The 23071-nt window shown below is 59.9% G+C and overlaps 3 protein-coding genes across 3 annotated transcripts; 1 reads left to right on the top strand and 2 right to left on the bottom strand.

The window, feature by feature from the left end:
• The first annotated feature begins 3740 nt into the window (after positions 1-3740).
• Positions 3741-13637, top strand: NR2F6 (nuclear receptor subfamily 2 group F member 6). Its single transcript, XM_030303869.1, is given in 9 exon segments — positions 3741-3990; positions 3992-4032; positions 4035-4254; positions 7895-7989; positions 10952-10966; positions 10969-11170; positions 11172-11480; positions 11482-11533; positions 12881-13637. Coding segments are annotated over 9 exon segments (1230 nt in total). The 5' UTR covers positions 3741-3970; the 3' UTR covers positions 13157-13637.
• A 2162-nt stretch (positions 13638-15799) lies between these two features.
• On the bottom strand, positions 15800-19651 carry OCEL1 (occludin/ELL domain containing 1). The gene is given in 13 exon segments (XM_030335728.1): positions 15800-16209; positions 16393-16446; positions 16704-16786; positions 16789-16828; positions 16830-16869; positions 17092-17117; positions 17119-17159; positions 17162-17291; positions 17420-17460; positions 17463-17517; positions 17520-17597; positions 17969-18071; positions 19581-19651. Coding segments are annotated over 13 exon segments (885 nt in total). The 3' UTR covers positions 15800-16086.
• A 90-nt stretch (positions 19652-19741) lies between these two features.
• On the bottom strand, positions 19742-22667 carry USE1 (unconventional SNARE in the ER 1). The gene is given in 9 exon segments (XM_030303842.2): positions 19742-19946; positions 20188-20307; positions 20309-20363; positions 20650-20677; positions 21117-21129; positions 21647-21799; positions 21890-21968; positions 22128-22177; positions 22506-22667. Coding segments are annotated over 9 exon segments (822 nt in total). The 5' UTR covers positions 22647-22667; the 3' UTR covers positions 19742-19763.
• Between the last annotated feature and the right edge of the window lie 404 nt (positions 22668-23071).

Here is a 23071-nt window from a genome sequence, read left to right as displayed (position 1 = left end):
TCATGTGTGACCTTGAATGTCGGGACCGTTGGGTGGGATGGGACACTTGGGCGTCTGGAACTGATGGAGGGGTGGCTGGGCATTGGGAAGGGCTCCAGGTCTTTGCCTGGCACCACGTGGCATGTGAATGTGATATGTCAGCGGGATCATGCCGATCATGACAGACCTAGGGCTGGCTCAAGGATTCAGGGGTCAGTGAGGCTACATTGCCAGAACTGAAATGCCAACACTCAGCTGCCTCCAGAAGCCCTGGGAGGGGTTCACGGGAGATGCTGGGTTTGGCCTGGCAGATGCTCCCAAGAGGAAAAGGCCCACATCAGAAGGAAGACTGAGACCTATCGGTTCAGGGTGTAGAAAATTTGCTGGAAGAGTAATCGCCCCAAAGGTGGAGGAGGAATCAGAGGGCTTTGGAACTTGTATTCAAAGAATACAGACTAAGTAAGATAAAGGGCTTTGGGGTTGGGGGCACAGCAAAAGCAAAAACCTGTAAGTGGTTACTCAGGGACAAGGCTAACTAAGAGGGCACACAAGGGTGGGGCAGGGAGGCACATCTCGCCCTTCAGGGACTGGAAGGCCCCTGGCCTGGCTAAATGCCAGCTTTTACCTGCCGGCGTTGGGAGCTGTGTCAGGTTAATTGCAGGCAGCTAATTAGCATGTCGTTTGCATAGGCCACACCTCCTGGAGAGGGGGCTTAGGTGAGACCGGCCAGCCAGATTACTGGCCAGCTATTCCCCTCCTGGGTAAAGGCTGAAACCCAAGCCTCGGATTCGGAAGGTTTTTCATCCCCAGCCTTGTGATGGTGATTCCCAGCCCACACCTGTGCAGGCGTGTACGGTGACCGCCTTTCCCAAGGGAGGGCAAGGTGGCCCGGGACCGACTTCAGGCCCGTCAGGGGCCTGACTCAACCCGGTCTTCCTGACACACAACTCCTCAGGGATCACTGGCGCTGGTGACCTTCGCACCGTGCAGTCTCTCTGGACGACACCCAGCTTTGAAGAAAGCAGGGAAACTGAGGAGGGCGAGGTCCTGAGGAGGGTCAGAGAAGCTGACCTTATCCCCTTTTGTCTGTGGCCAAGAGTGCAAGAGTGACTTCAAGCCCCCCAGTCCCACCAGTTTTGCCCGCGGTAGGGGAGGGCGCAAAGGGAGGCAAGGTCACCTGTGAAGGGTGGGGAATGAGTTCGCGCTGTTGGAGGGGTCTGGGGCTGGTTCTCAGGCCGCCGGGAGCCGGTCTGGCCGTTCCCACGGGTGCCCCCTCGGCAGATGGGCCCTGGCCTCTTTGTCCGCGGTCCGCAGCCGCGGCAAGGTCAAATGTCACCGGGGCGGCCGCGGGCAGGGGTCAAGGGGGCGGGCCGGACTTCGACCCACCCCCAGGAGGGCCCCAGGGGTTCAGGGGCCCTGGCGCTACTAGGGAGGGCCCAGGCGGCCGCCAAGGGTTGGACCAACGGGAGTTCTAGGATCTGCAGCGGATATTCCCTAGTCTCCAAAACGGCCCCAGACGGCCACTTCTGAGCCTCACCTCCCCTGGACTCTTGTCCCTCAAACCCCAGGTCCCTGCCCCCTGCCCTCTCCAGCCCCTCTTCTGAGTCGCTTCCCGGACCTTCTCTCCCTTCCGAGACGTAACCCCTCCAACCAAGAATCCTGGAAAGCCCAGACAGGGACCTAGGACCCCTGCCCTCACCCCAAAAAACCAGCCAGCACCTCCACATTCCCAGGCAGCCCAGAAACAAATGTCCTCTCTAACCATCCAGACCCTCTCCTCCAGCAGGGCTTACAAGGGCAGAGATTCCACTCTAGTCGGTCCCACGGAAAGTCCTTGCTCATGTCTAACTCCAGTCCTTCTTGCTTCCTGTACTTGCTAAAACCTCCTCTAGCTTGCACCCAGCCATTCTCTCCCTGGGAGGTCCAGAGGCCCGGGGCTGGGTGTGTGGTGCCTGGCTTTTACAGAACCTTGGTATCCTCTTAAATGTTGCATGATCTCCAAGCTCTCCCCAACCCCCCACCAAGGTGTCCCCTCAGATGTAATCTGGAGAAGGGGATACCCTTTCCCATGGCCCTTTCCAGGAGGGGAGGGGAGGGGGCAGAGGGCAGTTCTCCTGCCCCGCAGCCCTCAGAGGCCCAGCCACGTGCCCTGGTGTCCAGTTCTGGGCCCAGGGCCCAGGGCCCAGGGCAGGGCAGAAGATAAGGCCTACAACTGGACCTGCGGGACTCCAAGGTGAAAGGTCACCGTAGGAAGGGCTTTTCCAGCTGGTTAAATGTTAACAGGCCCAGAGCTAGAGGCTCAGGCTTCCCCAGCCAGGGCTGCCTGGGCAGGAGTTGGGTGGGGGCACGACAAAGAAAGGGTGCTTATAAATGTTGGTCGGCCCAATGGGTTGGGGAGGGCGGTGGGGTGGGGAGAGGAAGCCAGGGATGGGTGGGGGGAGTCTGTAAGCCAGCCGCAACTGAGAGGCTCCAGGGAGCCTGGAAGAGACATCTGCAGTCCAGCCGGTGGCCTGGCCAAGCCCTTTATGTGAAGCACAGAAAAGGAAATTAAAGAGGAAAAGGGCAGGCCGCAGTAGGGATGGTGGCATTCCTGCTGCCTCCCGCCTCCCGCCTAGCTGGGCGGTGGGTGCCCTGCCCCAGAGGCCTAAAATTCTGGAGGGGGCCCCTGACCTCGCGTCCCCGCAGGCCGCAGACCACAACATCCCTTGGCCCTGGAGATTTCCAGCACCAGGTGTTAGCTCAAGCTGAGAAAGGGTGGGTGGGGGTCGGACGCGGCGACTTTCTGGAAGAGGAAGCAAACACAATCCATCAAGCAACTGTGCAAAGAAATGCCCCAGGGTGTGTGGTGTGTGTGTGTGTGTGTGTGCTGCGCAGGGCGTGCCCCCCGGTGCAATTGGCCCCCCATTATTGCTTCTGCGGGGAATGGAGGGGTAAGGTTCTGAGGGGCTCCTCGAGGGCGGTTGAGCGACGCATCGTCCAAGGCCGGAGGTGGAGGGGAGGGCTTTGGAGAGACATCTTGGCGAGGCTGCGGAAGGGCAGAGGGCAGCTGCGGCCCAGCTCCTGCCGCGCCCGGCAGGGTTAAGGCTGGAGTCGGGCGAGGGCGGGGGTAGGGGAGAAGAGGGGGGGGAGTCAGGCCGAGCGGCCCCGTGCTCCGCCCTCGCCCCTCCCCCTGCCCGGGCGCCGGGCGCCGAGCGAGGCCACCCATGCCCTTATAAGGGTGGCCGTCGCCGGGGCAACGAGCGCCCGCCCCCAGCCCGCGGCGCGCGCCCCTGCCCCCGCCCCCGCCCCCGCCCGCCCCGCGAATGGAACGTTGTGTGTCAACCGGCCGCAGCGCGAGGCCGGCGCGCGGGGTCGGCGGCGGCGGCGAGAGCGAGGCTCGGGCCCAGCGCCCCGGCCGGCGGGCGGCCGCAGAGGGGGCGGCAGCTCGGGAAGCGCCGGACCGCAGCCTTGCAGGCCCCGAGCGGCCTGGGGACCCGGGGAGGCCAGGGGGCGCGGCGACCGGCCCCGGCGCGCGCCTGCCGCCCCTCCCCCGCGCAGCGGGCGGCCGCGTAACTTGCGGCCAAACTTTCCCCCCGGCCTCCCGCGCTCAGATGGCGGGCCGCTAAGTTGGCCGCAGCCCCCAGCCAAGCGCGGCCAGGCCAGAGGCGCCCCCTGCGCAGCCTGGGCCGGGCCATGGCCCGCGCGCCCCCGCCGGGGCCCCAGGGCGGCGGGGCGCGAGTCCCCGGGCCCCGGCTCGCGCCTCTAGTGCGCCCCCCCTCGGCCCCAGGCCCGGCCCCGCGCACGCGTGGAAAGTTGGCCTGGAACCGGCCCGACCATTCTGCCTGGGCGCGCGGACCGGCCGCAGGAAGTTGGTGCAAAACTTTTTTGGGGGTGCAGCCGGTGCCCCCGCGCGCCGGGCCCGGATGCGTGCCGGGTAGGGTCCCCCCGGGCCGAGAGGGGTGCCCGGAGGGAGGAGCACGGAGGGGCGCCCCGGCCCCGCTGCCCTGGGGCTATGGCCATGGTGACCGGCGCTGGGGCGGCCCCGCAGCGGCGGCGGCGACACGAACGGCGTGGATAGGCGGGCGGCTACCCGCGCGCGGCCGAGGAAGACTCGGCCTCACCTCCCGGCGCCGCCAGCGACGCTGAGCCGGGCGACGAAGAGCGGCCGGGGCTGCAGGTGGACTGCGTGGTGTGCGGGGACAAGTCGAGCGGCAAGCACTACGGCGTCTTCACCTGCGAGGGCTGCAAGAGCTTCTTCAAGCGGAGCATCCGCCGCAACCTCAGCTACACCTGCCGGTGAGCCCCCTATCAGCGCACCGCCGCTGTGCACCCGGCCCCGGCTTGAGCCGGCCTCTGACCTGCTCGGTCACCTTGGGCCTGGCGCTGACCTTCCCTGGGCCTCCACTCCCCCTCTGAGATAGGGGCACAGCCCCCTCTCCCCACCCCATTCCATTCCTGGGATTGTGTATACAGTCGGCGCTGTATCGATGCAGGTCTCCCCCCCCCCCCCCCCCGTCAGGTGGTCCCTTGCGGCTTCCGCCTCAGTTCATTGCTCCTTCTCCCTGCCTCCCTTTTCTCCGGAGAGGGGTGATCTCCGCGCGGGGAGGGGTTGGGGGTGCTGTCAGGGTGGGGCCCTAACCCCAGGGCATCCCTTCTCTTGGGGATCTCGGTGCGCAGGGGACCCCTCGGGAATCGAACGTGGAACTTGGACTGTGGAGCTCGCAGCGTCCAGGGGCCATTGTCTGCGGCCGCGCGGATCGATACGGCGCGCCCTTGGGGTCAAATATCACTTCCAAAGTCGCCCTGGCCACCGAGGCGGCGGCGGCGGCGGGAGCGAGGCCGGGGTGGCACAGGGCGGCCTCTTTCGCATGAGGAGCCCTGCTGTGGGAGAGATGGGCTTGTCCATCCGGGGGGGACTCCCCCCACCCTGCGCTCACCCTGGGCCTTGGGTCACCGGAAACCGCCGCTGCAGGGCTGGGAGGGCGGCGGGATTTGACCACACCTCGGCTGCTCCAACCCTCCCCCCACCAGGAGTGGGTGCAGACCTGGGGCTGCTGGAAAATCCCTGAAACTTCAGTCGTCTCTGACAGGGTGGGGGTGAATGTTTCCAAGAAGGAGCCCTGGGCTGTCCTGGGTTGGAGTCCCCGCTGACAGGGTGTGGCCTTGCTAGTTTCTTTGGTTGGCGCTGAGGTTGGGTGTCTAGCCCAGGGCCCTCTTCCTATCGCTCTTCCTTGAGTGCCCTTTTGCTCCGTTGACAGGCTCCTACTCTGCTTCCCAGCATGAACATGCATAGGCTCTGCCGAGCCAGTATGGAGAGTCCCATTTTCCAGATGTGCAAAACTGAGGCCCACAGAGGTCCCGGCACTGCCCTGGCAGGGGAGTGCACTGGCAGGGGAGAGACCTGTCCCATGTGGGGCTTAGCAAGGGGAACTGGGGTTGGGAAGAGGGTAGGAGCTGAGTCCTGGTCAGGGTGTCCCCGGGGAGAGGGCAGCCGATGGAGGGCTTGTTGTGAGGCCGAAGGGCGGGGCCCCAGGTCCCAGAGGCTGGAGTTTGGCCCCAGGTTGCTGGTCAGGGCCTTGTCTGGGGTAGCTCTGTGTGTGTGTGTGTGTGTGTGTGTGTGTGTGTGTGTGTGTGTGTGTGAGCTGGCTTACTCCCTCCTCCAGTGCTAACTGGGCCACCAGACTTTGGCCTCATTCTTGTTGCTGGAATAACTGCCTGATCTCTGGCCAGGTCTTTGGGGAGGGCAAGGAGCTTAGGTGGTTTTAGGGTCCCAGGGGCTTCTGAGGTGGGAGCGGGGAGCACCAACAGGGGAGGCGGGAGTTGTTTGGGGCCGGCAGGTTCTTCAGAAGCTCTGCACTGCGTGGCCTGGTGAAGTCACTGCTCCTCTCTGAGCCTCAGATAGATTCAGCAAGGTTCCCTCAGGGCCTCGCCTGGGTGATTTGATGCCAGTCCCCCAAAAGACCCCAGCTCCATTCCCAGCTCTCTTCCAGCCTGGAGGAGACACAGTGAGACACAGACGCTCTCTGCCTGTGGAGTCTGGGCTGGGCCAGAGGAGGGGACGGGTCTGAAGTCCCAGGACGGAGCGAGGGGCTCTACCCGAGGTTCAGGGAGGGCTGCCTGGAGGAGGCCCGTGGAAGGTGAACCTTGAAGCAGGAGGGGCTTGGCAGGTAGAGGAGGTGCAGGGCACTCCCGCAGAGAGCACGGCCCGACACACACTCAGTGGCAGGTTAGGGGAGCAGCATTGTAGGTGGAGACCACCCAGGCATGGGAGAAGTTAGAGCTGAGTGGATCTGAAGTGCTGGCCTGAGGGTGACAGGGAACCAAGGAGGGTATGTGGGCAAGGGAGGGCAGTGATCAAATTGGACCAAAGGCCAGAAGCCCAGGGAGGAGGCTGAGCGGGGTCATGGGGTTGGGCAGAGCCTGTGCTCTTTAGGGGGATAACAGGTGGAACTTACCGTTGCCCCGTCTGGAGGGACAGGAGGTCTGTCCCAACCCCACAGCTGGGGAAGTTGAGGCAGAAGCTTCAGGACCTCCCCTGAGGTCAGGGGCCCTGAGCTGGGCCCCTGCCTGCCTGCCCTAGGCCTAGCTGTTTCCACCCGGCTGCCCAGGACCCTCCCACTGCCTGCCTGCTGGGCTTTGTTCTGGTTCTGCCTGAGCTCCCTCCACCCTACCAGGGCCTCTTCCTGGGGGCTCAGGCCAGGCAGCAGACAGAGGCCCTGGCTTAGAAGCTGGTGCTTTGGGATCTGGGTCCTTGGAGACCCCCAGGGCCTCAGCTCTCCTGAGCCTGCCATTGAAGCGCCCCAGCACGAGCTTGGGTCCTGATGCCCTCCCCAAAGGCCCCCCAGATTCCCCCGGACACAGTGCATCCCACGTGGAGTGGGCATCGGGCCTCCCATTTCCAGATGAGGCAACTGAGGTTGGCGGAGAAGTTGCCGCCCCATGGTTGGGGCTGCGTGTCTTTAGCTGAGATGTGTTTGCTTTTCAACTCGATTGAACGTTTGTTTCACTCTGTGACTGTCGCTGGGTATCCTCTTGGTGCCCAGATGGGACGCTAGGGGTGTCTGCCCCAGGTCTGGGCCTTGGAGAGCCCTGAGTCCGGGATAGAGAGACACAGAAGGAGCGCAGGGGCTGGGGGCCAAGGGGAGGAAGTGCTGGGGAAATTTGAAAAACAAGGGCCTGAACCTTCCTGCTCGGGACTGACCCTGGATGGGGAGCTCATGGTCTTGCAAGGCGGGGCCACCTTCCCCTCCCTGGAACCGGCAGTTATCCCTGAGGGCCACCCAGAAGAAGCTTCTCAGGCTCAGCTGGGAGTTGGAAGGTCTTCCCAGAGGAGGTGTGGGGTCTTCAAGGGAAGAGAGGAGTTCATTCGTTCGTTCACTCATTCATTTATTCATTGATGGTGGTCTTGTGCAGGGTGATAATACTGGGGCCCTACTGTGCCCATACCAGGATCGCCCTGGCCTGGCCCCTAGTCTCTTAGTTAACTCACAAAGCCCAGCTCCCTGTCCGCGTACCTTTGCCGTTCTGACATTGCCTTTGGGACAAAGACCCCACCCCTTGGGCCAGCAATGAGCAAGTAACTATGAAACTGGGCTTTGGTATTTTTACATTTCCAACCTTTTGCTCTTGTGCACTCTCTGCCTGGAGTCGCCTCTCTGTTCTGGAGAACTAACTTCTGGGCAGCCTTCACAACCCCGTGCCAACACACCCCCCCGAGCGGGCCATTCTCCTTTGCCATAGACTCCATTCGTCGCCACCTGCTCCCAGCTGCCCTTCTCCCCTTTGCAGGCTTAGCCCCTGTGCCCCTGTGGGGATACCTGCGCAGCCTGGGGTAGGGGGGCACTGGTATTTCTGGGGCGTAGCCCTCCACGGTGGCTTACGGGGTGGCTCAGGGAGCAGGATGTGGGGTCACGGCGACCCTCCCGCCTGCCTGTAGGTCTAACCGTGACTGCCAGATTGACCAGCATCACCGGAACCAGTGCCAATACTGTCGCCTGAAGAAGTGCTTCCGGGTGGGCATGAGGAAGGAGGGTGAGTACCCGCTGGTGTGGGACAGGCAGAGGGTGAACCAGCAGCCCTCCCCTCTCTTCCCTCTCTCGGGGGCCTGGGAGCCATGGAGGGTGGGGTCTGGCGCCTGTTAACCTTGTTACCACCGATCCCAAGATCCCGTGGGCCTCAGTCTGGCCCGGCTGGAGGAATCCGATTATCCGTGGTCACCTGGCGGCCGCGGCGGAACTGGGGACGCGAGGACACCCTGATTCAGGCCCATGTTAGGACTGTTCTGCTCCCCAGCTCCTCTTCTCCAGGCCTCCTGGCCTCGGAGTCACATTCCTTGGTCCTGACACCTTGGTGGCTCCTTTGCCCCCTAGGTGGCCAACGCATTCGGAATAAGGATGTTGTTGTTTTTTTTTTGTTTGTTTGTTTTGTTTTGATTGCTTTCCTCCATCCTCCACTCCTGGCTTTGTGTTTGCCCAAGGCAGGAACTCGCCGATTAAGGCAAGGGCAGCTTACCCTTCCGCCTGACCCGGGGCACTGGGAGCCAGAGGGAGGCTCGGCCCCTTGTTTCTGCCCTGGGGACTTGAGTGGACACGTGCCGGGCAGCTGGGTCCAGACCTGGACCAAGCACTCTTAGAATTCAGTTGGAATCCAGAGACTTCCACATGGAGCCTGGTGGGCTTGGGAGCTAAATCTGGCTCATTGGACCAGAATCCCAGGCTGGGCTTCCTGTCTCGCCCCGGACTCTCATGGGCCAGTTTGGCAATTCTCCCCTGCATCTTGAATCTCTCCTGCTCTAAAGTTGGTTTCTTCTCTGCTGGCCTCCGTGCGAGAAGCTGGCAATGGCTGCTCAGTCTTTCCCTTAAAACTGATTACTCTCTTTGGTCCTGCTAAATTTGGAGACGGTTTGCACCACCCCCACAACCTGGATTTTGCCTCCACTTGTTCATTTGACCTAAACTGCTGATACACCTCAGATCTCCAAAGTCTCAGGAGTGGGAATAATCATGATCCCAGCTCATGCCCCAAGCACAGTCCTATCTCAGGGCCTTTGCACAGGCTGTGCCTTCTGCCTGGAGCACCCCAGATGCCTGCATGGCTTCCTTACTGCTTTTAAGATTTGCTTAAAGGACACTTCCTCAAGAAGCCCTCCTGATTACTCACCGGCCCCCTCTATTTTGCACCATCTGCCTTGCTCTGTAATTTACTTGCTCTCCCACCGGAATACATATCTACTCTTTGAGGGCAGGGACTTCTGTCTGTCTTCTTTTCTGACATATTCCCAGGGCCTAGAACACAGAGGGTACTTAATAAATGTTTTTTGGCTTGAATTTACTACCCTTTAGCCCTTACTATATGCCTAGTGCTGTTCTAAGCAAGTTAGGTAGATTCTCATTAATTTAGTGATTGGTGTCATCACCGGTATTACCACCTGCATCGTACAGATGGGGAAACTGAGCACAGAGAGCAGAGAAGTGAGGCTGTTCGCTAGGGTCAGAGCAGTAGAGTTGGGTGGAGACTCGAACCCATTCAGTGTGGGCTGAATGAAGAGGAAGGGCTGGGGAAGGGGTTCTCAGGAAGTAGAACAGTAAGTGCAAAGGCTCTGAGGTAGGAACAAGGCTGGGTGATGGATGAATGCTGGAGGTAGGTTTAGAACTGAGCGAGCGAAGAGGGAAGGAGCAGGTCACTCCCTGGGGGCCAGGATGTTGAGCTGGGATTCACTCTCCGGCCTTATCCAGCTACACCCTTACGATAGTGGATCCTGAGACTTAGAAATCACGTGGAGCCTCCAGCCTAAGCCCTCACTTCCCAGCTCAGCTCTACTAGCCCCTGGCTCCCACCCACATTCTGTTCCCCACTCATTCCATGGCTGGTTGACCAGGAGTTCATGGAGAGGAGACAGGGCATGCCAGCTCATTAAAAGATCATTACCTAGTTTCTGTCCCTCAGCTCAGTCTGCCCCTCCGTCCCACCCGTCCTGGCACAGGTCAGGTGAGCATGTGGCCGCCCCGCCTCCTCTTTGTGCCTCAGTTTCCTTCTTCCATCTACCTGAATCTTGGGGACACTGACTGAAGCCAGCAGCGGGTTCTCCCCTCTTAATGGGCAAGATAGTAATTTAATATTTATTGAGCACCTACTATGTAGGGTAGGACTCCACTCCTGGGGTCACTGCAGACCAAGGAGACCTGCCCTAGGGAGCCATGACCTGGGGTGGGGGTGGGGTTGGGAGCTAGAGAAAAGATCCCATCTCCATAGGAGAGATCACTTGCTTCAGGATAGGCTGGCCAGGAGCCCTGAGTAGTGTGAAGGTGACCCCTCTCTGGCCCCATTATCAGTTCCAGACTCCCATGATTGACAGATGGATGGATCAAGCCTCCATGGCTGCTGAGTGGAGCTCACACCGTCCAGAGGGAGGGGGCCAGGCATGAATTAGTCTTTATCTAATGGTCCCATCCCAACCCCCGCCCCATGCTCCTCTGCATGAAGTGGGGGTGGGAGCGGTGGCTGGACCGGGGCTTAGGCTGAGGGCACAGGGCAGAGCAGGGTGGGGCCTGCAGGACCCAGGACGGGGGGTCCCTGGTCCCCAATAAACTGTGCACCCATGGGGTGGGGTTGGAGGTCCAGGGAGAACCTGGGTGTGGGGAGCCTTTGAGGGGAGGGGTTGAGTGACCCTCTGATGACTTTATCTTTCCCCCTCTTTTCCTCCCCACCTCCCCCTCCCCCCCCCATGACTCTGGATACCCACTTTCCCTCTTGTTCCTTCCCTCCCTCTCCTCCCTCTTCCTGCCACCTCCCTCTTCCCTCTCTGGCCTCTCAATGTCCCTCAATCCCTTTTCCGTACCCTTTGTCGCCATTCCACCTCCGGATCCCCTCCCCCCTCCCCTCCCGGTTCCCTGCGGCGGCGGCGGCCGGCGGCGGCTTGGGGGCACCTATCTCTCCTCCCTCTGCTCCTGCCCCCTTCCCTGCCCTCTTTCCCATCTCCATTCAATCCCCGCAGCCGTGCAGCGCGGCCGCCGCCCCACTCCCTGCCCGGCGCCGTGGCCGCCTCCTCCGGCAGCCCCCCGGGCTCGGCGCTGGCGGCGGCGGCGGGCGGAGACCTTTTCCCCGGACAGCCGGTGTCGGAGCTGATCGCGCAGCTGCTGCGCGCCGAGCCCTACCCCGCGGCGGCCGGGCGCTTCGGCGCGGGCGCGGCGGGCGCGTTCGGCGCCGGGGGCGGCCGGCGGGCCCGTGCTGGGCATCGACAACGTGTGCGAGCTGGCGGCGCGGCTGCTCTTCAGCACCGTGGAGTGGGCGCGCCACGCGCCCTTCTTCCCCGAGCTGCCCGTGGCCGACCAGGTGGCGCTGCTGCGCCTCAGCTGGAGCGAGCTCTTCGTGCTGAACGCGGCGCAGGCTGCGCTGCCCCTGCACACGGCGCCGCTGCTGGCCGCCGCCGGTCTGCACGCCGCGCCCATGGCCGCCGAGCGCGCCGTGGCCTTCATGGACCAGGTGCGCGCCTTCCAGGAGCAGGTGGACAAGCTGGGCCGCCTGCATCGACTCGGCCGAGTACGGCTGCCTCAAGGCCATCGCGCTCTTCACGCCCGTGAGACGCGCTCCGATGCGCTCCGGCTGGAGCAGGCGGTCTCCGAGGCCGCGGAGGGTGGGGGCGACCCGGACCTTGACCCCGGCCCCCATAGCCCTCCACTCCCTGGCCCTCGGGCTGCCGGACCTGGCGCCCTGCACATGCCTGAGCTTTGATGGGGGACAGTGGAGGAGTGATGCAGGCAGGGTGGCCCCCTGATGCCCCCACCCCCCTGATCCCAGTCTCCCTAAGAACCCAGCTGGGCCTGGACCCGTGACCCAAGTCCCCACAGCCTCTCTCCCTGATTCCCAGGCTCCCTGAGACTCCCGCCTTCCACCCCCTCATCAAGGTGCTTTTCGTGCTGAGGGCAGAATGAGAGGTGGGGGGGATGCGGGAGGCAGGTCCCCGACACGTGGTTCTGGCCCGAAGTCCCTGATCTTTGTCCTCCCCAACTCCTGACCCTCTTGTGCCCCAACTCCTGACCTTTTTCTTCCCTCTTACTGCGCAGCTGTGGAGGGCTGCCTGGCAGGGATACCCTGACAACTGGTTCTGGCCTCCCCTGAGCTTTCCACTCCTCGATTCCTGGGCCCCCAGACTTCTGACCCAGGGCTCCCAAACTGCCCCCGAGGCGCCTCCTGGCAGCCGGGTCGCTGGGATTGCCTTGGGATTAGGCAGGGGCTGGTTTTGGAGTCCCTCCCACTGTAGGCGGGCTAGGGCGGGGCTGTTCCAATACCTTCCTAGTCATTAGTTAACTGGCTTAGTAAAGTCCTACCTTAGTCCAAAGACTGGTGGCATAGCTGGCTCTGCTCTCTGGAAGGTTCCGGATCCCACTAGGTGTCTTCATGGGGTCAGGAATGCAAGAACCAGACCCAGACCATTCTGAGAGGTGGCTTTCATTTGATAAATATGGCTTTGCCCCTCTTTCCGCCAGAATATTCTTTTTCTGCCCCATCCTTCACCGGGCTCCAATTTAGATGCTGTCACATTCACTGACACCTCAGGCCCCCTGTCCGAATATTCTCCCTGGGCTTTGCCTTCTTTCCCAACTCCCCTCCCCAGCTTCTCTTCCCCTTGAGCCCGATTAGAACTTGTCACCCTGCCAAAGGCCTGTCTGAGCTTCTCTATCCTTTCTTGACACATCACTGCCCACCCTCCTGTTTATTGTCCCCAGTTGAGGCCACCTCAGTCTCTCTTGAGGACTGACACTGCCTGAGATATCCTATTTGTGCCTCAGGCCTCCGTTTCCCACCTCCTGAGTGCCCCCCTCCCTCCACACCCAGAGCCCTGAGTGGTACCCCCCAGTCACCCCCTGGAGCCTTGCGTTTTCCTGCCACTACCCACCCATCTGACCTTGCCCATGTCTCCCCAGATGCCTGCGGCCTCTCGGACCCAGCACACGTGGAAAGCCTGCAGGAGAAGGCGCAGGTGGCCCTCACCGAGTACGTGCGGGCCCAGTACCCGTCCCAGCCGCAGCGTTTTGGGCGTCTGCTGCTGCGGCTCCCCGCCCTGCGTGCTGTCCCCGCCTCCCTCATCTCCCAGTTGTTTTTCATGCGCCTGGTGGGCAAGACGCCCATCGAGACGCTGATCCGAGACATGCTGCTGTCAGGAAGTACCTTCAACTGGCCTTATGGCTCAGGCCAGTGACTTCACGGGGCCCGGTGCGCTGTGGCTGGGTCTGCAGACCTCAAGGGATACGGATGCTTCGGCCTCGGGCGGGGCCCCCCAGCGGAGGACCCTGGCTTCTCTTCTCAGACTCCTATTTTTTAAAGACTGTGAAATGTTTGTCTTCTCTCTGTTTTTTAAATGATCACGAAACCAAAAAGAGAGTGCTTGTCCAGGCGCCAGCCCCGGCCTCCTCAGAACTCCTGGCCAAAATAAGAAGGGGAGGGACTGAGGGCTCCCCTCCTGGGACAGCCTGTAGCTCAGCGCCCCAAGCACGAACTTTTGGGACGGTGGGGGTTGGCTTCCCTGGTGTGATGGACAAAGGCCTGGTGGCTGGACTAGCTGGGCGGCCGCAGCCGGGCAGGGTAGTATCTATCAGGCAGACCCTCTGGACACGTAATCCACGTTGGACACTACATGATGAATGAATCAAGGCCAATAATAAAGCTATTTCCTAACTGCACGGCCTCCATCATCTATCTTCCCGAGGGGAGGGGAGATTGGGGGGCGGCCTACCGTGGCCACCTGCTCCCAGCCTCCTGGAACACCCACAGCCTGACGACAGCCCTACTTGCTGTTTTTGTTTTTTTTTTTTTTTTTTTTTTTTTGGTACGGTTTTGTGGGAAACAAGCCGGGGGCGGGAGGGGACCCCCGTGGTCAGCTAGTGAGTCCGTAGGAGCTGAGTACTAAATACTGCAGATGGCTCGGGTTCAGATTCAGGCCCTGGCCTATGAAGGTAAGCCTCATAGATTCACACACGCCCTGGACCAAACACCTTACTGTTAACCTTTGGTCAGCCTTTGATCATGGTGTCTGAGCCCTGGTGTTCTCTGGAAAACATTCGGGGTGGTTCTGCCACCTGATCTCAGCCTAGACAGTGCCCACAGCAGTTGGTTCAGGAGGGCACGGGGCCCAGAACCGGCCACTGAGACTTGATGGCGGGATTTGGAAGCTGTAACTGAAAGCAGAGACAAAAGAGAACCCAACTTCCCAGGATGCCTTTGAAGCCCCTGGATCAAGCCATGCCTGAAACCTTTCGGTGCATCCGTTCCACGATCCGAGTAAATCTGAGTTTGGTTTCTTCTCACATGTAACTAAAAAACTGTTTCAGAGATTGGCATTTGGAAGGTGGGACAGCCAAGGACAAACTGAAACGTGGACTTGGGTCGATGTGGGGAGAGGCAAGGCACCATGGACCTTGCCATCCTGGTCTCAGAAGTTTGTGGCTCGGCCCTGGTGGCAAAGGCCCTGTGGGGTTGACTGCCGGGACTGTGGCTCTAGGGGTGGGTAGTTAGGGCCTAGATGGCAGAGGCAGGAGGGTGGCACTCTTGGCTCTGCTGAGGTCTTGTCGGGAAGACAAACAAAGATGCCCCTGTGAAAACGGGGAAGAACTCTGGTCTTGCCCCACAGGCTGGGCCTGTGCTCAGCCCTTAAACCTCCTCCAAAAGGCTTCCCATTAGCACCCAGCCTCCTTCACATCCATATTGTTGGAGGCCTGGGAAGTTGAATCTGTCTCCTGTGGAATAAAGGAGGGTCTCGTGGGTACGCTCTGCCCTCCGACGGGACTAAGTAGGTACGGGATGGAGAGGATACTAGGCTCCCATCAGAGGGTGGGCTGTTTCGGCCCCGAGTCAGCATCTCCCATGATGTCCTGCAGGTAAGCGAATGTCACTCCGTTGTTGGGCTGGACAGCGATGCTCTGTTAGATTCACAGGACATCTGAGAACTGAGCAGGACCATTCTGTCCGTCCTGCTCTCCAGTCCCTGGGCCAGAGACCTGGATGTCTGTCTCGGCCTGACTGCAGAACTCCTACTCCTCTTACAAAACCCCACCCATATGGCCCCTGAAGACGACATCTTGAGGCTCTGGTTAAGACTGTCATCCAGCCTTTTGTTATTCCTCTTACCACACCGGGCCCAGGTCCATGGTCCCTGAGCATAGAGACTCCATGACTACTGGTTCTGGGACTGAGGACTCGGCGACTGAGTGGCTGACCCCGCCTTCCCTGCCTGTAGTATGCCTCCCTGATCGTCCCCATCCCCTTTGCTCCCCTGGCACCCCAGCCCTCACCCACCCTACTCAGGGCCCGGCATGGGGGGGCACCCTGCGACTCTCTCCCAGAGCCAGGCACAAGAGCTGTACTCACACAGTGCCTGGCATCAGTCACTGCCCGGCCTACAGTGCCCCGGTAGAAGCTGAGATTTTTAAGGGCTCATGTATCCGGGGTGGCCTCGGGGACTCCAGCAGGGCTCCTGGGCTGAGTCCGCCCCCTTCAGGAGGTCCCCAGTACTGCACCACATGAATTTTGTATCACGACCACGGAGCAAGACTAGGGAAGGTCCTCTGCCAGTCCTGCCTCTGTTACTGGACCTGCCGAGACTTGTGGCTCCCGGGCTCCCCTAGACCAGGCCTGGCTGAGCAGGTGATGCCGGATGTCAGCCCCTCAGCTTCCCACCAGAAGACCACATGCGGTTCTTGGAGGAGAGGGAGCTCTCCGGACAGACAAGGGTTCACAGCCTGCCTGGACAAGTCTCTTTTCCAGAACCTTGAGTTTTTAACTCTGGAAAATGGAGTAACGATTGTTTTGGTGACAACTGAGTGAAATCAGGAATGTTAAACGGCTGTACACAGTAGGCATTTAATAAATGTTTATTACACTGGGATGGAAATGAGGAAAGACCTGCTTCCAGGGGATGGGCTGAGATCTGGGCTCAGGGCCTGGGGTCCCAGAGGAGGTTCTGGAAGGCTTCCTGAAGAGGGGGCCATCAGAGCTAGGTCTCAAGGGCTGAGGCATTTGCAAAAGCTACCCCAGGAAGGGGTAGCAGCAGGAGCTAAGGCCAGGAGGTAGAAGAGGCAAGGGCAGGGCGGACCCCCCACCCTGATGTGTCCCTCTGCCTGTCTGCCGGGGCGCTCAGAAGTACACGGAACTCTTCTGGTCTCCTTGCTCATCAAATTTCTGGATCTGTATCTTGAGGTGCCTTAGTTTGCCCTTCAGGTAGTGGCAGCGAGCCTGCTTGTCCAGGAAGCTGGGGTCCTGGGCAGGGCAAGAGCCAGGAAAGTCCTTGTAGCAGTCTGGCTTACGGCCCTCAGCTGCTCAACCCTCTGCCTTTTCCTCTCTGAGCCTCAGTTTTCTTTCCTTGAAACTGGGCACACTGAGCCTCATGGGAACGTCATGGGTGCAAAGCCCAGGCTGTGGGATTCAGGAGGCATGACTCACCGTCTGTTTCTTCTTAAATTCCCTCCAGACTCGGGCGGCAAGTTGGGCCTCCTTCTGCAAGTGGAAAGGGGAGGGGTGGGGTGTGGTGGCTCACAGAATGCTGAACCCAAGGAGGGATGGGGAAACTGAGGCTCAGATGGACAAAGTGACCCGTCTAGTGAGGACTTCAAGGGCTGACTTTGGCCCCGTGCTGTGGTGCCCACCCAGCCTAGAAGAGAAAGAGGCCCAGGGACCTGGACCCAGGGGGTTCCCAGAGGCCAGGGTCCATCACCGGGAAGGGCTGTGGGGCGGGGGTTTCTCCCGCCGCTGACCTGGCTTCGGGGCCTCGGCAGTGAGTTCAGCAAGGTCTCCAGCTGTCGGAGTTTTGCCCGGGCACAGCCCACCTCTTGCTGAGCTCCAAGAACTCTGTGTACTGGTCCTGGAAGACTGCAACATAGCCGGCTCCGTTCCCTCTCACTCCTCACTTGTGGGTACTTACTGCGGGGTTCAAGTGGGTCAGAGTATGAGCGTGAAGAACCCGTCCCACTCCCCCAATCCGTTTAATTTGTTTTCCTTTGCCCATGTTGGGCTCCTGCCCCCCACACCCCTTTTCTTTTCTCTTCTTACTATCTGGTAAACTTTTATCCACTTGTCAAAGCCCCAGCCTCAGTGCACCTGTCCTTGTTCCCAGGCATCAGGAACAACGTGGGGGACACTCACAGCTCATAGTCGGGCACTGGGTTGGGGCCTTGGCCTAGGCCCCCCAGGGATGGCTTCAATAGGCTTCTGGTGCCCAAGAGGGCCCGGGAGGGCAGCTCATCCTCAAACACAATCTTCTTGGGTCTGGCCCTGTGGGCTCCTGGTTGAGGCTCGCACAGAGCGCGGGGAGGGCTGGTTTCCTGGACTGGAGGCACCAGTCGCTGCAGGTGCCGCAGGAATCATGGTTGGGAGTTAACCAGGGTATGGGGAAGCCGGAATCCCTCAAACGGCGGGGAAGGAATCTTTTGCCTAGGTTCGGCCTGGGAGCCCTCCTCCCGTCCAGACTCACCGGGGGTCCAGGGCCAGGCGGGCGGGTCTGCAGATCCCCCGATAGCCGCGGGTCTTGGGGCTCTCCCGGGTAGGCATCCGCCTCGGGGAGGCGCCGCTTCGGGCGTCCCTGGGGCGGGCGGGCGGGTCTTGCGAGGGACGCCGCGGCCCGCGCGTGGCGGGGGTGGTCGGCGAGCTGCCTGTGGACGCGACAGAAGGGACGCGCCTGGAGGCGGGCAAGGTCGGACGACGCACCGGCAGGTGGACCGGGAGCGCCCAACTCTCCGCGGACCCGCGAGCTCGCAGGCTCCGTTTGCTATTTGCATAGACGCGCTCGATTGGGCTCTCAGAGCAGCCCGCCCTGGCTGCGTAACCCGGAAAAGCACTACGCCCGTGACGTCACCGCGTACCCTGAGCCGGCCGGGCTCCAGTTAACCCCCGAGAAGCCGCAGCCCTCGCCCACTACGGCGCGTGAAGCCCTCGGACACCGCCCCCGAGAAGCCCCCCCCCCCACTCCCGGGACCTCCGCCCCCAGCGGCAGACCGCAGGGACCGCTCCCGTCCGGGGTCACCTGTCCCAGCGTCCGGGTCTCCGAGTCTGGGTCCGCTCCCGGAGAGGCGCCTGAGTCCCGGTGTGCATTAACTTCTAAGGCTTGGACACAACCGGAGGGGTCGCTTCACAGGGCGGGGGCGGGTCCTAGCGGGATTGGCGGGGTGGGGGCGGGGCCCCGGCGATGAGGGAAGCGGATCCTCCTTTGAATCGCAGGTTCGAGTCCAACCGAGCCGGTGACTCACCTCCGACTCTCAGTTTTTTGGCCTGAAACACCGGTGGTTTGGCAAACTTGTACTTATCGACTTACTCAGAAATTATATTTTAAAACTATTTCTCTAATCACTAGATTATTATTCTCTGACCCGCTGTAAGAGAAATACTGGTTTTCCTACAACTTTTGTAACTCCAGTGCTATTATGGTTTCCCACAAGTATGTTTTCAGAGTTTTAAGTCTTGACTCATCCGGTGAGAGAAAAAGCCCAGAAACGATTTGTCTGTTTTCTTGCAAATTTGTTGTTGTTGATTTTGGGAGCTCTTTGTTTAGCAAGGATGGCGCTCAACCAAATAGTGTGTCTTTCCTTTTACTATTATAGCGAGGTCTTTCATAAGTTTACTTTTTTTTTCCCATGAGGGAAACTAAGTATTCGTAAGTCCTTTTCTGTTTTACTTAATTCTCTTAACTGAAACAGCTTTTTATTTGGGTTTTCATGTAGGCAGTCGTATCATCCGCAGATACTCTGCCTTTTTTTCTCATTTCTTCTTTCTTGTCTAGTTGTATTGACCAGCACTTCCAGACAAATCTCTGGGGGAGTTGGGTGAACTGTGGGCCTCCCCCCACCTCCCCTTCCTCACTTTGATGGCAGAATTGCCTGTATTTATTCATTAAATTCAATGCTGTCTTTGGCTTGAGATTTTTCAGTTAAATGAGGGGAATATCTATCTTTGCCTAATGTTTATTGAGAGATGTTGAGTAATGGACACCGTACGGTCCAAAGTGCCATTGATTCACCCCATGATTTTGTTTCCTGATGTGTTAATGTGGCTATGTTGACCCATCTCTGCAACTTAGGTGTGAGCCTTCTTAAGATCTGTTTTTTAACCCCCAGTTTTATTTTTAAGTAATCTCTATACCCAGTGTGGGACTCGAACTCACAAACCTGAGATCAAGGGTTGCGTGCTCTACTGAGCCAACCAGGTGCTCCTTAAGATCTATTTAAAAAAAAATTTTTTTTTTCTAACGTTTATTTATTTTTGAGACAGAGGGAGACAGAGCATGAGCAGGAGAGGGGCAGAGAGAGAGGGAGACAGAATCCGAAGCAGGCTCCAGGCTCCGAGCTGTCAGCACAGAGCCCGACACGGGGCTCGAACTCACGGACCGCGAGATCATGACCCGAGCTGAAGGTCGGACGCTCAACTGACTGAGCCACCCTGGCGCCCCAATCATCTTCAGTTTCAAGGAAAGCCCAGCACTGACACTCCTCCTCCAGGCCGACCTCCAGGCATAGCCCCATTTCTCCCCCACCTTCCCCTTGATCCCGCAGGGCTGAAGGCACTGTTGGCCTTTGACTCTATCAGACCGGAGGCTCCTGGGGCTTCTTGGGACCTGGCCTTTTGCAGTGTGGGGTAGGTACCAGGGGGGAATACGAGGGGGATGGTCCTCTGAGTCCCTTCCCAGACTGACCTTCCTCTCCGGCTCGTGCATCCTCTGTGGCTCTCAGGAACCTCCAAAGACCCTCCCATATTGTTGCCTAGCCCAAAGGGCACCCGTGAGCATGGGTGGAGGGCAGACGGATGCGGGGGGCCAGCACAGGTCTTTATTTGAGTTTGGGCATGATGCGGATGAAGAGGACCATGCTGATGAAGATGAAGCAGACGATAACAAGCATGGCCCAGAGCAGCCAGTTGACCGACTTCTGCGTGTGTTGCTCCAGCCGCTCCGACTCCGTCTTCAGCTTCTCCAGGTTCTGGTCAGCCATCTTGAGTGAGTGTGACAGGGTCTGTGGGGCAGGTGGGGAGAGTGTCAGCGGGACTGCAGCCAAGCGTGGCCTCTCACCACCACCCTGGGTAAGTCCCCTCCTCTTGGCCCTGGCTGGTACCTGCGCCCTCTGCTGGAAGTCCACTTTTTGCCTTCTGTCAGACTCCTTGATCCAACAAAGCCCTGGCCCCCATGCCCCTCTGCTGGGAAGCCTTGTCTGGCGTCCCAGGGCGGAGGCTGAAAAGGCCCCACAGTCCTCACACCTGGTTGTCCTTCTTAATGACGCTCTGGGCGGCCAGTGTGTTGGTCTTGAGGCTCCGGGCCAGGCCTAGCATCTCCTCTGCCAGCTTCTCCTGGAGGTTCTGATGTCGCTGCAGGACGAGGGTCTAGTTCGGCTGCCGACTGTTTCTCATCCCCTGGCCTGGGCCCTGCCACCCCACTGCCCTCACACGTGGGCGGACAGGCGGGCGTGGGACAGGAAGAGACCAACATGTTCCCAAGGAACCCAGAGGTTACGGCTCCGGCCACGGCCCTCCTTGGGCCTCAGTTTTCCCCTTCTTTACTTTGGCTTTTAGGAAGAACATCCCCACAAGTGGCTTCTGATCGATGGTTTAGATGCTTGTGGTGGCCCTCATGGTTTGGTGCCTCAGTGGCCCAAGGTTCATCCAGCCCCCCATACTGCCCCCCCCCCCCCCCAGTGCTCCCCAAGGGCTGAAGACACTCACGTTCTCTTCCTCACATCCAGCTCGGGCTCTGTAAGTGAAAAAGGCCAAGCAGGAAGAAGGAGAGGATTGGTTTCCCGTTTTCCAACTTCCTGATCATCGCTTGTGCTGTGTCTGCTACTCATAATGTTGTTTCCTGTCTTGTCTGCTGCCCAGCGAGCTCCTGATCATGCTTCAAAGCTCTAGGTCAAATGCCCTCTCTTTTAAGAAGTTTTCCTCATCCTTATCTGGGCTCCCCCAGGCCCCAGGTCCCTCTGCTAGCCTAACCTGTGGGCTGGGTGTATCCGGCTTTATTTCCTCTGGGGCCCATCTCCTCTGTCCTGGCACCCCCATCAGGCTTAACTAGGTGATGTGCTGGGGGATGTGCTCCCTGGGCTGTGAAGACCGTGGAGGAGGCAGGTGAAAGAGGCAGCACATGTCTAGTCCCAGACAGTTAAGCCTCAAGTCCTGTTTTATTCAGGTTGACTCACCTCCAGCAGAGTCCTATGGGAAAAAGAGAGAGGTATGAAGAAGTCACCTACCTGGTAATGCCCCCAAACTGTCCTTTCTGCTCTCGGAAACTCCCCACTCTTAGTCAGGGCCCTGGGCAAGTCCTATGACCTCTGTGCCTCAGTTTCTTCATATTGAGGGTTTACCTGACCCACGTAAAGTGTTCAAAAGGACACCTGTCATCCTATTTTACAGGTGAAAAAACTCGCCCACTTGTGGCAAGATGAGATAAACTCAGTCTGTCTGTGGCAAACTTGTCTATCTGTTGCTCTGGGCCAACTCTGGGGCTTAACGAGATAGGTGCCATTTTCACCTTGTACCAAACTCCTAGATATCTAGCAAAGTCCTGTCTAGGCCCTTCTGTTGGGAAGCCTACTGTGGGCCCAGGGTGGAGGCTGTTGGGCCCCTTAGGGTCCCTGCACCTGCCAGGGTGGGGTTGTTCTGCTACGCACAGGCACTAATCTCCTGTCCCTGACCAAAGGGTTCCCAGGGATCAGGGAGAAAGCCCTACCGTGCCTAGAAGCTCACTCCGCATTTCGCTGGTGTACCGTGCCCGGGACTGCAGATGCACTGTCTTCGTGGCGGGTACCCGCTCCTTGGCTGTGGTTGGTACACGGCCAGGGGCCAGGAACTGGTTGGCTAGTGCTTTCTCTGAGGAGGAGGTCTGCAGAAGAGGGAAAAGGGGTCACCGGACGGGCAGGTCCTGGGCAGGTGAGCATGATGAGGGCGGAGGAAGTAGAGTACCCCTGCTCACCAGCTTCTCTGCCTGCAGCATCCCCTTCAGGAAATCTACCTTGCGGGAATATTCATTGATCACCTCGGAGGCCGGTTTGCTGGAAGGTGAGAAGAGGAAAAAGAAAACCTGCCCACTGCCTCCAGTTCTGGGAAGGGTGTCAGCAGGGGCTGGAGCCCAGGGATTCCCCAACAGGGGCTGGCCTTCAGGCCTCGACTCCCATCCCTGATTTGAAGCCCCTGTAGCCGCCGGCACTCACCTTGCCTGGGTTTTCAGGGCCTGCAGCATGTCCTCGAGAGCTCCCACGTACTGGGGAGGGAAAGTGGGGTGTAAGCCTGGTTCCCCCCCCCCCCACATCCTCCCACTAATAACGCTCAAAGGTGGGGTGGTCAGAGCCATCAAGGGGCGGGACCAGGACGGGGGCAGGACTGAAAAGGGAGGAGCCACGTCCCAGGGGGGCGGGGCCAGCTGAGCTTCAGGGAAGGGGGCGGGAGTTGCAGGTGGACGTGGCGGAGCCGACCGGAAGGGGCGTGGCCAGAGCGGCTGTTGGGACTGGAGAGTCGGGCCCGGTGGCCGTCAGCCCCGTAGGCCGCCTTCTGGGAGTCGAGTTGTACTCGGAAGTACAGGTTTCCCTCACCTTTTCCAGACGCCACTCGTCCGGGTCCCGCTTCTCCGCTGCCATCGTTTCGCAGCGGCAGAGCAGCCGCACCAGGTTCAGCTCCAGCCTCGACGCTGCCATCCCCTCTCGGCGGTACCCGGTCCCTTCCGCCGGCGCCATCTTGGAAAAGGTCGGAAGCGCCCTCGTTTTGACCTCTTCCGGTCGCGTTCGCCCCTCGCTCGCTGTTCCATCTTTGTTTGGGGCGGAAGTAACGTCTTATTTCAAGGAGGGGCGCTGTGCTGTCCATGTTTATTCAGGACTGAATCGCTTTTTTTTTTTCTCCCCCTCGCAGGCGTCTTAGCTCTTCCGGGAGGGTTGAAAGGACCGGATCCTTCGAGGTCAGGTCCATGTGCAATATACGTCCTCTGCTTATTCTTTTCTTTCTGATCGGAATTCCTTCCCCCACACCCACTCCTGTTTAGGTTCTTCTCATACTGAGCTCTTCCGTATCCATGCAGCCTTCCCGGTTCTTCCTGGGGTACGGCCCTGGGACTAAGGAATCCAAGGCTTAGGGGCCCATCCAGTTTGTGATTATGTTCTTCCGG

Source organism: Lynx canadensis, chromosome A2 (assembly GCF_007474595.2).
Source record: "Lynx canadensis isolate LIC74 chromosome A2, mLynCan4.pri.v2, whole genome shotgun sequence".
Taxonomy (NCBI): Eukaryota; Metazoa; Chordata; class Mammalia; order Carnivora; family Felidae; genus Lynx; species Lynx canadensis.
Note: the sequence above shows the minus strand (reverse complement) of the source record. Positions and strands in the feature narration are given on the sequence as shown.